Source organism: Triturus cristatus, chromosome 7 (assembly GCF_964204655.1).
Source record: "Triturus cristatus chromosome 7, aTriCri1.1, whole genome shotgun sequence".
Taxonomy (NCBI): domain Eukaryota; kingdom Metazoa; phylum Chordata; class Amphibia; order Caudata; family Salamandridae; genus Triturus; species Triturus cristatus.
In genome coordinates, this window is record NC_140590.1 from 218,525,119 (window position 1) to 218,538,073 (window position 12,955).

The 12,955-nt window shown below is 42.0% G+C and overlaps 1 protein-coding gene across 2 annotated transcripts in view; it reads left to right on the forward strand.

Annotated features, from left to right (window-relative positions):
- The window catches only part of LOC146809258 (nectin-3-like), a 303,703-nt gene that overhangs the window by 236,721 nt on the left and 54,027 nt on the right, over positions 1 to 12,955 (forward strand). For both annotated transcript variants that reach the window (XM_085614324.1, XM_085614325.1), the window contains exons 2-3: positions 3,326 to 3,399; positions 10,686 to 11,039. In XM_085614324.1, coding sequence (XP_085470450.1) covers positions 3,326 to 3,399; positions 10,686 to 11,039 — 428 coding nt within the window. The remainder of the gene's footprint in view (positions 1 to 3,325; positions 3,400 to 10,685; positions 11,040 to 12,955) is intronic.

Genomic DNA, 12,955 nt, shown 5'->3' on the forward strand with positions numbered 1-12,955 from the left:
AAGTTTTACTTAAGTTAAACTTAAGACCAAAACTTAAGTTTAACTGAAACAAAATCCTAAATTTAATAATCTTAAATGCCCTTTGTGAATACCGAAAGTCATAAAGTTAGGATTTTGTCTCAGATTACTTTTGTGAAGCAGGCTCTCTGTCCTTGACCTTAATATAAAAGTCTAAAATCACACCACAAATATATCACATGACTATTTCGTCCAGTTGAACACCTTCTTGTAGGTAGTTTTTCATGAAGGAATAATACATCCAGGCTCTTGCTCGATGACCTTGGTTCCCAGGGCTTCCGGACATGGAAGAAATTCTCTTTCATTATCAGCTCTGCTTGTTCAAAGGCATCCTCTACCCCTTAAGTCTGTCTGCACCCTAAAACAAAGAAGTTATTCTAACTAATGAGGACAAATTCTTGCACCTGCAACAGAAACGTGAAAGAAACTTCCATGAACACATAACTTTAATTAATAGATTCATTTAGAGCAAACAGTGGGAAACGAAAGTCAGGCCTACCTGATTCAGCTAACCCTACGTATAATATGGATGAATATATGAATTGTTAATACACACATTATATGAGTCTATATATATGATTTCATTAGCCATAAATGCACTTCACACACATATATAATTCAACTAAATACACATGTACCTTGATTACATGAAGAAATCTCTAACACTCCGATAAAGATTATTACTTCACTTTCTATTACGTTGATTTTTAAAACGACAAGATTATATTCGGATGCAGACTAACCATGATTACAATGCATCCCTACACATGAAAGAGCAATATTTCGCTGCGCTCTATCAACTCCAATGTTATTCTATGGGAGGGGTAAGGCTAGCAGTGGTGAAAAATAAATGTAAGAGTTTTTTATTTCAAGGACATGTAAAACTTAAAATGATATGCCCTACTTTTTTTTAACATACTAAACCCTGTCCTGTGGGCTGTACAGCACCTAATCTAAGGTTGACATTTTTATTAAAAAGGAAGGTTTTGGCCTGCACATACAGTCTGCCATGGTAGGCCTTCTACATGTTAAAAGAGCTACTTAAATGGGGGTGCACAATATTAGCTGCAGGCCCACCAGGCGCATTTGATTTACAAGCCTTTAGTATATGTAGTACCACTTTACAAGGGGCATATAAGTAAATTAAGTATGCCAGCTATGGCTAAGCAAACGTTATCATGTTTTAAGAAGAGAGCAAATCCACTTTAGAACTGGTTAGCAGTCCAACACTCTGTTACTCCCTTCCTTGACTTACAAACACGTTTTCATTTACCTGACTCCTCACTTAATGAATACCTCCTAATTTCAGCTGCTTTACAATCACACTTAGCTTCTTTTGACATTCCTGATGACATACCATCTCTTACTCCTACAACACCTTTATACAGTTTATTTCCTATGCATAGACCTAAAGCTGCTTATGTTTATAAACTATTGTTGTTGCATATAACTGAAAGACCCAAATCCCCTATTGAAACTGCATGGGAAACAGATTTGTCCCTCTCATTCTTTATTTCTGTTTGGGATAAATTATGGTCTAAGTTATTTAAAATTTCTGCAGCTGCCCGTATAACCCAATCTTTGTATTTTATTTACAATAGAGCTGTTATTACTCCTGTTTGCATATCCAAGTTTTCCCCTTCCTCATCTCCACTATGCTGGTCCTGTTCTACATTTACCGGTACTTTGAGACATTTAATTTATGATTGTTCTAATGTCTTGACTTTTTGGAAATCTGTTTGGTCTACTTGCATGAATATTTTTAAATGTAATCTTACATTATCATTACATAATGTTTTTCTAGGTTCCTCCTCACCTGATATAGATGACTCCACTTCTATTTCCTTATTGTTCGACCTTTTTATTGCATTAGCATTCAAAGTTATTTTATCATCTTGGAAAGACAATTCTAAAATATCTTCATTGATGTGGTGGAATTTTATTTGCGATGAACATAGGATTGTTAGTGTCTCTTCTCCTAATCTTTCGCTAAAAATTAAATCTGATCTTCTCTGGTTACCTTTTACATCTTATCTTTCTACACATGCTCCTATGTCTTAACTTGCTTTTCTTCTTATTCTCATATCTGGTTTTATGACATTCTCTACTTATTTCATTTATTCATTTATTTTTTCTTCTCCTTTGTTTTTCTTTTCCTTTCCTAGTCTCTTCTCTTTTCTTTTTCCTTTTACTATTTTTCTCATACACTATATTTCTATATTAGTTGGTTATTTACATTTTGTAATTGTGGTTTTTATTTTTGTAAGGATTGTATTCTTCTTTTTTGTTTGCTCTTCTTGAAAACTCAATAAAAAATCTTAAAAAGAAAAAAAAAGAACTGGTTAGCAGTGGTAAAGTGCACAGAGTCCTAAGGCCGGCAAAAATTAGATCAGCAAAATAAATGTAGAAGGAAGGCAAAATGTTTGGAGAAAGACCACCCTTAGTCTGACAGGTTTGACAAGCCAGTACTGAGACTTTCGATTGGATAAAATATGCTAGCAGAGGCATGTCAGCTGCTCACACAGCTCCCCAAGACCCGAGCACAGCACCAGCTCTAGAGCTCCTGGGGCTAAATCATCAGCAAGGCTCATGGGACAGAAGTAAGAGAAGGAAGTGCGGGCATGCACCAATTCCCAAGTACCTAATGAGTCGCTAGCATGAACACTAGATGGTATTTTGATTATTCAGTGCTATGATGTACTAACAGTGGTTAATAAAAGTTACTCACCGTTGTTATGTCATAAGTGAATTCTAAGTTGCTCTGCAGAGCTCTTTGCGAGCCTGTCTGTGCAGCACAGGCTGTCTGCTCCGAAAGAGGGCAGCGGGTACAGCCTTGGTAGGGATGAGCCAGAATGGCAGAGTGTGGTGGATTGGGTGGTGGTGGCTAGTTACTATTATTTTTGTTTCATATTTAGGAAAGGAAGCAAAAACCATGTTATATATTGCTCCCCATTACTCCTCTGCCCCTGGATAAAAGTTGAAAGCAGGGGCAGATAACTCTAGAGCCCATACATGACATGAAATTGTACATAGGTGAAAAGTAAATAACAGATGTTTTTCACTTGATCTACATAACGTAAGCTTTGCTCTTGTTTTATATTTTCCGTCAGTCAAATCCCCGGGTAAAAAGCAATCCTGTTATTCTCACTTAGCCATCAGTATCTTTATGTGTTCTATTAATTTAGGAGAGGCTAAAAAAAAGGATGCAATAAGTAATACCTTACATAAGAACAGATTGAAATATGGAGGTATGAGAAGGATATTTGACTGAGAGCTATCAGATGATCTTTCTGTCCTTCCATTCTAGAGTCAGTTGCTGGCGGCTTCTTAAAGGAACTCAGAGATCTCTGTGCCTGCTGGTTTTTCTCCTGCTGTTTCCAGGTGAGGCATCTCTACCCATGGTATATACCCTTTGCATGACAGGGTCAAAATGTTGCACTATCAGTGGTCGCTGCACTACGCTTGTGGACATTGACTCCATGTCATGGATATTTCAGAGACGGTTAATCACTGCCATACTTTGGAGGAATACACTATGGTGTAACAAACTTAATGGGTAGCTATTACTAAAGAGTGCAGAGTCTCCAAGACCTAAGTTAGTGGTGTTGCAGTTGTACTCATTTCATGAACCTTAGAAAGAGCTGACTCTATGAACCATACATCTATGCACTGAGCTATTTTATCACTCTGCCCTGCTACTGCTGTATGTCTGTGAATAAACAACTGCCACTGGTAAATATTTCAGTACCAAGGGCCAGAGTTATCAATCTTTGATGCAACACAACCCAATGAAAGGGAGAGGGCTGGAATGCACCATATTTGTCAATATATGGCACATTTCTGCTTTCTACCTGTTCTGGCCTACAACCTGTTGCCTAGTGCCAATGTAGGCATCCTTACACCATAGTGCACGGGTGCCTGCATTGTGGCAGGATCGTTTTTGTGCAGGAGGGGACACCTTCCTGCACAAAATCAATCCTCTGAGGTTTTCTTCCTCGTTCTAAGTGTGCTTCAGCATGCAGCACACGAAGAAAGAGGAGAAATAACAATATTTCTCTATGTTGCACTTTCCCAGGCAAGGCATAGTGTTTTGAAGCTTTCCCACGTTTACCACTCTTGTTAAATCTGGGAATGCAACAAAATCCATGGATGGATGCATGAGAACAACCACGCCCCCCCCCAGGGAAGAAAAATGTAAGGCAGTGGCTTGCGTTGCCCTGCATTACTCCAGACTTACCAGGCAACTCAGGGCCACACAAAGAGGCCTTGCGTTGCTTGATAACTCTGACTTTGGTATTCCATTGCCCTTGCAACACCTTGTGTGACACAATGGCAACGTAATCCTATGAGAAATCTGGGCCCCAGAATCCTTTGTACATGATAGCCACCACTTGGTCATTACCAATGAAATTGAGATAAGCGATGTGCAGCTAATGAAAAGCACAAGGAACACTGGCACTTGCTTCCGCTCACAGAGTCCTTGCATCTCTGGGTGTACAGAGCCTCAGAATCACTGCAGTTACACAAGCAGAAAAACTAAACACAAAGGAGCTTATTTACAAGCCCCTTGCGCCGCCTGTGCATCACTTTTTGTGATACACCTACAGCGCAACCTGCTGCCCCATATTTACAAGGACACGTAAAGATACCCTGCGTGGCTTTTCGTGTTATTGCAAGTATTGTCCCTTTACACACAACACTGTGTGTGAAAGGGGCGTGCCATGGGTGTTGCTGTGGGTGCTCCCAGCCAACACCCATGGCTTCTGTCGCGTTTCCAGATTTACGAGAAATTGTAAACCTGGAAATGCGGCAGAATGCTATGACTCCCCAGGGGAGCCGTAGGGAGGCGCAACGAGGAAAAATGTTTTCATTTCTCCTCTTTCGTTCCTCTTTCTATGTGTGCTGCATTCTGCAGCACATATAGGAAGAAGAAATCGCCTCTTGTGATTGTTTTCGTGGAGGAAGGGATACCTGCCTGCACAAAAACAATCATCCCCATGATGCAGGCACCTTTGCACCATGGTGCAAGGGTGCCTGTATCAGCGCATGGCAGCTAATTGTTTGTTAGCGCAGTGGAGAGCAAGGGGTCTGTCATATAGTTGTAGATATGACGCATCCCTTTGCTTTGGAATTGATGCAGCGCAGCCAAACAATGGAAGGTTTTCCTTCTTGAGTGTTTTTTTTTTTTTTTAAAGTGTACAGCTGGTCCATTTTCCATTAAAATGTTACTTAGAAAATAAATGATGTAAGTTTTGCTGGCCTTTCAGAGGAGGCATTCATGACACTACCTTAATACGTATTGACGAGTGTACATTTATGTTCTTCCTTCTGTGGCAGCAAGTTGACACTCTGCATCTGTGCACCATTCATTTTCCACTACTGGACATCCCGCCCTTGGAGTGGCACTTCTACCAATGGATAATGTACAATTGCAGTTGTCAAAAGTCAGTGTCCCAAACGCATTGCTGCGCAAAAGTGGAAATATTCCCCCAACCCTGCCATTTAGGGCCCGTTTCCGTCTTCAGTTTGTAAAGGAAAAAACCTGTTAACAACATTGATATACGGCCGGCTTTAGCGCTAGTGGTGCCCCCAATTACCTCCTTCCCCATTAATTCCCTTACTACCACCCTCGAACAGTGCCCCTCATTTCTTAATAGCCGGTCTCTCACAATCATTAAATTCTTTATATCACTACTAATAGTTCACTTACACTTAGTTCTGTGATCTGCATGTTACAAGTTCTTTGCAGCAGGCACATTAACCCTCTGCACTAATTTACGATGAGTCAAAACTACCACTAGACAAAACTATGATCTCTCTCCAGCAAGAACAATAATCACCAGAGTTATCTTGACATTTGTATTGTTGCCTGAAAACTACTGAACCTACAAGGAGCTTTGCATCATGTGCTTTTGAACCCATAACTTATTTTAAACACAGCATCCACATCAGCACAAGGTGCACCTGCACTGGTAGCACTGCTGTAATGCCAGTCCTGCCTTGATATTTAGGGTCGGACTGGCCTGTAGGGCAATCAAGCAGTGGCAGATGGTCTGCTATGACAGCTCAGAGTTTGGCCCGGATTGGGTTTTTGACGGTGGGCCTTTTTTTAATGGTCTTTTGGGGCGGTTATAAAAACAAACATTGCCCGCAGCATGCTCAAATCCATACAGCCTGCTATACATTGAAAAATGCTTACATAGCATGCATTTACACGTTTAAAACTTCCTAAATTTTCAAACATGAGCAATTGTATTAAGTATCTTATTAACTAATGGGGCCCACTTTTATTTTGATGCCCGGGCCTATTTTCTGTCCTGTAAGAAATTGGGTTGTTAGTTGACGGGGCTGATAGCCCTGGTCTCAATCATCAACCACAATCCTTGCTATGGTAAGTGTTAGATCTGAACCCTTCATGTAGCGTTTCCCCAGAATTGTTTCTTTCTTCTGGGTTTTGCTGATTCTCTTGTTAGGTCCTGGAAGAGGTGTGGCGCAGCGGCCAGGGTGCCTGACTCCGTACTACGGGGTTCACGGTTCGATCCGCGGAGCCGGTGGCAAGTTAGCCCAGCACCATGTGACTCTAGGCAATAGCTCGCTTAATCTTCCCGCGGGCCCCCAGCTCCGGGACACCACTTCGGAGGTAGCTGTGCGCTTTACTAATACTGGTATTTCATTTTCAGGTCCTTAGGGCCTGGGGCACTTTCCCATTGTAAATGCAGTGAGAAAGTGTGTGCACCCTTACTACACACGTTAGGAAATGGTGCTTACCTTGGTTTGCTAAATATGTGTCCAGCCTGCCATTGCAGGCTACTGTGCGCCTCGCACCGATTGTGTTCCTAAATACGTGTCCGTCCTACCATTGCTGGCTGGTGTGTGCCTTGCATCGATTGTGCTCCTAAATACGTGTCCAGCCTGCCATTGCAGGCCTGTGTGCGCTTTTGCACCAATGATGCTCCCACATACATGTGCAGCCTGCCATTGCAGGCTGGTGTGCCCTTTGCACTCTTAAAGACGTGTCCAGCCTGCCATTTCAGGCTGATACGAGCAATCACGTGTTTTCTTCCACCCGAGTCCCCCGAGGGTACGTATTAAGGAGGGAAGCAAGTGATAGGTGAAAGACAAGGCAGGTTCACCTGTGTGTCCCCTGACCAGGTGGTGAAGAATACCCATGCATGCTTTCACTAACTATGAGAGATTTGCTCTTCCCATAGGCTAACATGGGGACGTGGTTGAAATCAGTTTAGGCTGCAATAGTGGATTGCACTGGAGCAGCCTCATGATGTTTCCTATCATTGGATTTGCAGCGACAGTCCCTTGCCAGTGGTAAAGGTGGCTTTGCTTTGTTCTATGTTTTATTGTATTATTAACATGTTTTCTTTGTACATTCAAAATCTTTTTTCAATTTACATTACATTATTTTTGACTTTTTGTATACATTTTAAGTAGTAAAAATACAAAAATACATACATATATATAATACAGTGATAATCTCTTAAAAAGTTGCATTAAAATTCATAGCTTACTCAAGCCTAATTACTTTAGGTATCAAAATTCTTAACCCGCAGCAACCTATAATTCGTTCATTTTTACCACTCACACTCATTCTGTCTATAGTCATACTATAAATACATACCACCAGAGATTCAGCCCTCTGAGGGGTACTACGTTGTATTTGTGAGATCTGTATTTGTAGTTACCTACAGACACAGCTTCTGATGGAGTTGTCTCTCACTGACCAATTCTCAGGGGTAATGTTGGTCTACGCACGTTTCAGTGGCAACGCCACCTTCCTCAGGACCAAGATGTAATGAAAGAATCTCAAACTCATAAAGGTTTTGTGCGGGATAATCAAAACAAGAAGTTTATATAATTGGTGGGTATTGGCAAGCGTTAATCTTTCATAGAATTATTGAGCTATTTAGAGCCGTGGGGCCAAGATGCCTCTTACCTACAGCGTTCATGATTAGAAACAGAAAATGTGGATGTGTGGTTATTTACAGTGCACAAAAGACCGTGACTGTGAAAGTGATCAAGAATAGAAATTAGTAGGAAGAAAAACCTGCACATGTGCATGCCAATTCGTGCAACAATGTAGCACAATAATTTGAAGCAAAGAACCGAATAACAGAAAAGTTCCACAACCACGAAATGGAAAGTTGAAGGAAGAATTGAGATCAGGCAATAGTGACTCTAATATACCTGCAACAATAAAGCCCGTTTCTTGAAGAAACCGTCTTTTAGCATACATGCCAATAAACACCTGGAAACTGGCACTCAATCCTATAGGTAAAGAATGTTAAAGGATAACTGAGTGTGAGAGCTATGTTACAATAATCGTCTATTTACACGTGAGTAAAACAAAACTGTCTAACTCTACTTATCACGTGTAGTTGGACTGTAGTTCAATCTTCATTATTAGACACGTCTCCTTTCTCGCCCATGGTTTACAGCATTTTCAAGTCAGGCATTTTAGTTATCAATTGTAAGTGCTCTTTAAAATGTGTACTTCCCCGTTGGAAACAAGAAAAGGGATGAGGTGAAAACAGATCCCGTCATATTTTATATGATCTCTTATCTATTTCATATTTTGTTGAGACATTTAAATGCTGGATCTAAAACGGGTGAACTTCGTCTCTATCCATTCATTGCTGTTTGTAAAAGGGCAGGTCAGGTAACACAAAAAATCCAACTATTAAGACAACTGTTTCGTGGTCAGTAGGTTTTGGGGAGCAGCTATATCAAGGAGATTTCTTATTTACACTGCTTTCGAAATGAACTCTTGCTAACTCCGGATTTAAAGTGCTGTGAGCGTACAAGACTGTCTCTACCGAGCGACCAACCGCGGGCACCTGAGTTACTACACTACTATACTCGTAAAGGACGGGCATGACAAATGATAAACCTCCTGTTATACCCACATTGTCCTGAGCTGGATCTACAAAGGCGTGCAAGATATCTCTACCTTCTGCCCAACAGAATGCACCTGAGTTACTAAACTGCGTTGATCGATGCGGACATTTACGTAAAAGTAGCAGGTCCCATTACACCTCCATTGATTAAAAAAAAAGGGAGAGCGAATCATTTTTTAAGTGCACAAGTCTGTCTAGAGACAGCAATGGTGATAGGTTTTAGAAACCAGCATGGGTTTCCACAGGCTCGAGGGCTATACTTGAGCCGTTCTTGCGATAAACATACTGTCACAAAGGGTAACAGACATTTGATGTTAGTGATGGATATCTTTTACTCCCAACTTCTATACACTTGTTTGTTTCTTAGCCCTGAGGAAGTCACTGCGCACAACAATTAAGGGCAACAAAACACGTGTTGTCTAAGGATATCGGGATTAAACTGAAGTGACTGCTTCAACGGAGGAACAAGAGTGTTTTTTTATTATTGTCAATGATACATAATATATACTGTTGGAGTGTGCAAGGGACTGTTGTTTTGGTTTAACAGTGGTTATCCACACATTGGGGAGGAGGGTGGCTTTCCCCACCCTTATGCACTTCAATCATAATTGTACACTAGTATATACTTGCTGAGTATTTCCCAGGAGTGCCATTACCCTACACAATCCACCGACCAAGAAATCCCATATTTAAATGTTAACAGAAGCCATCCTATATGCAGTTTTAGTCACAAATTCAAAATGGAGTCTCTCCATGCACAAGTGTAATATCAAGCTTTCAGTGCAGATTAGGGCGCATGTGGCCACTGCGGTCTGCACTTGTAGGTTTACCATCAAACACCCAGGACAGCTCGTCGACGTGCAACTATAGGTGCAAATGTCTTAGACAGGCTTCCTAGGCAGAGGGCACACTCTAATGCACAGAACACAGTTTCATAGCTAGCCCTATGGCTGTGGGGGGGCTGGCAAGATTCGGCGGCAATTGCCGCCCTGCGATGGCAGCAATGTAAAAAAAAAATGCTGATTTGCATATCTTCCTGATACAGTAGTACTGAGGTTCTCTCCCAACCAACCCCTTATTCTCGACTCTTCCCTTTCAGGAATCTCACACAAACCGTTTTCCTGCACTGCACCGTACATAAACAGTTATGCATGGTGTCTCTCTCTCCCTGTAGATTGTAAACAAAATAACAACTTTATTTCACATAGTGCTTTAATGCCACAGTTTCTGCAGTCTGTATGAGCTATATTTAACAGGCTGTACAGTCAAGTTAATTTAATTCAATACTAGTTGGTCGTCAATGCAGGGATCAGACATAAACTGTACACAATGACGATTTTCAAAGTTGTGTGGCTATGCGGCACACTATCTATTTTCCTCATGCTAACTTCACAAGAAAAGTTGTGCTGAAATTTGCATGCGAAAAAATGTTTGACCCAGAGGAAATGTTCAGAAAATGTGCGATAACTGGGATTCTCTATGCTGTCTCTCATTCCAAATTTGGAAACTTTGAATGGGGAGCCAAACTGCAACATACAGTAACGGATTTGCCCTCTGGCAATTTTCCTTTTCTGTATTCCCAACAAAACTGTGACCCTAATGGTGCTTAGTTTACTGAGTTCAGAAGGATTAGAAGGATACATTGGCCCTACCAAGATTCAGACTGTTGATATGCAGGTCCCACGTGATCTGATTAAGAAGGGCTTAACTCGCTGAGTCATCAAGGTCTTCATTAAATGTTTGATTCTTTGTCCCCAGAGCCCATACCTGGAATGAAGGAGGTGGTGCAGCCCCCATTTGTTGCCGGGATTAGAGGAGGCACAGTGAACTTGACCTGTCGCTTGCAAGGGGAAGAAGGCAAGATACTACGAACAAATGTGTACTGGTACTTCACCAATAACAAAAACGAGCTCATACACTTGACACCCGAGGGTTGGCACAAAGACAGACTCACTCTGACCAGAAGTGGGCACCTCAACGATAAATCCATCCAATTGAGAGGCCTGGGCTTCAATGACACAAGGATGTATTTGTGCAAGGTGTCCGTTATTGACAAAGACACTCTCAACGCCAGTACAGTGACAGGGAATGGGACGCAGCTCCTGGTACACGGTAAGCTAGAGTCTGTTCCTCCCTTGCCTGATATCCTGGAGCGCGAGGATTCAGGCAATAATCTTAGATTTCTTAATCTAGAAAACCAGGCGTTTTAAAACATATTAACTCAGAACTCCACAGGGTGTGTTTTGGATGAGAAAGTGTGGCCAATCCTGTTCCTAAACTCCAAGAAAGCTGAATTTTGCATCAGAGTCTTGTGCTGTAGACGACAAAATGACACAGGAAGAGCCCCATGGAAAGCTCTTGTTCCTGAAGGTCAGAACTTCAGTTTTATCTGTATTGAGATTGATGTAATTCTGTTTCAACCAGTCAGCTACGTTGAACATGCTGGTGTTGAAGTTGGTCCTGGTGGTGTGGTTGTTGTCTGTGAGGGAGAGGATGAGCTGGGTGTTGTTTGCATCCGAGGCAGTGTTGATTCGATGGGATCTTATGAAGTGGGCAAGCAGCATCATGTAGACGTTGAAGAGGGTGGGGCTCAGTGACGATTCTTAAGGGACTCTGCAGATGAGATTCTAGGGTTCAATGGTGTGAGAAAATTTGATTTTCGATCGTGATCGTATCGACCCGCCATTTTGTGCTCCACCGCTATTTTGTATTGCCCTCACTCAGGCAGCACGACGAACGAAGTCTTTTCTGCTTTTTCTGCAATATTGTGTTGAAGTAACCTTGTGCCTCTGTTTACAAAGCTGGTGTTAGAGACTGACCGAGTACACTAATCCCTGTCTGTTTTTTCTAATCCCTGTCTTAACCATCTGTTGGTTCACACTATTCTCTTTTGACTTAATCTTATCGTCTGGCCTTCGCTGTCCTCCGCTCGTATTCTCTCATTTCACAACTGTCCTCCAAAACACACAAACGTATCTCGTCACCTACAAGTCAGCTACAAGTCACTTAATGAATTAGCTCGTGGGGAGGGGTGACAAACACTAGAGGAGAGGCTTCTTCGAGTTACTCGATACTTTATTTTCAAACCTTTCCTATTGGTTCTGTTCTGTTTTCCAACTTTTCTTATTGGCTCCTTTTATTTGTTTTAGGTGTGTTCTTAGTTAATGTATATGTCACCTATGTACTATATAAGATTGTGCGCCACGGAGTGAAGTGGCAGTCTCCTGAGAACATACCGTGTGTACTTCTAGGACAACTGTACTAGCTGCCGCTAATAAAATCTGATGTTTTACGCCGACAGAGTGTTCCCGTGTCTCTGTGTAGCTATGCAGGAGAACCCAGGAGATTAAGGCGTACCCTGCGCCGCCAGGTCCAATTGGTTCTGGTTCTTCAAACGGCGCCCACATGGGGCGGCATCAGTGGTAGTGGTTCTGCCTGAAGGTCGTGAGGTACCCCGCAAGAAAATTCTGGAGGAATCGCGAGCCATGTCAAGCGACCCCTGTATGTCGAAAGTGGTCCGAAGGTCTTTTGCAGCGCGGTTACTCCTTCCTGACGGCTACTGACGACTGCTGCCCTGACTGCCGCCCTGCCTTGGCCCTTCCTTTGTTGATGTATGGTAAGGCGAGACGAAAGACGGGCCTCTGTTGGTGTAAGAAGACATCATTAGTTAAGTATTTCGTGGGTCGCTCCCACAATTTTTTTCCTTTGTTCCTTTGTTCCTTAGTTTCTTTGGTCCTTAGATTCGACTATTGCAATAGCCGAAGCCGAGGACTAAGTGCATTTGTGCTGCGTAAACTGAGTTTTGCACTTTTGATGTTTGTGAACAGTCAGGTGAAAATACGAGATGCCTGGTCTGACTAAGTTTGGAAAACTTTGTTGCTTTGGTTGTAATAGGGATTCCCGGCTTGAGGACTCTTGTCCGATTCCTTCGGTTGGAAATCCCACATATGAGCTCTATTCAAAACATGGTATTGGCCCCATTGCCTTTAACGAGACATGGACCCGATACACGAAGAAAGATGGTGTTT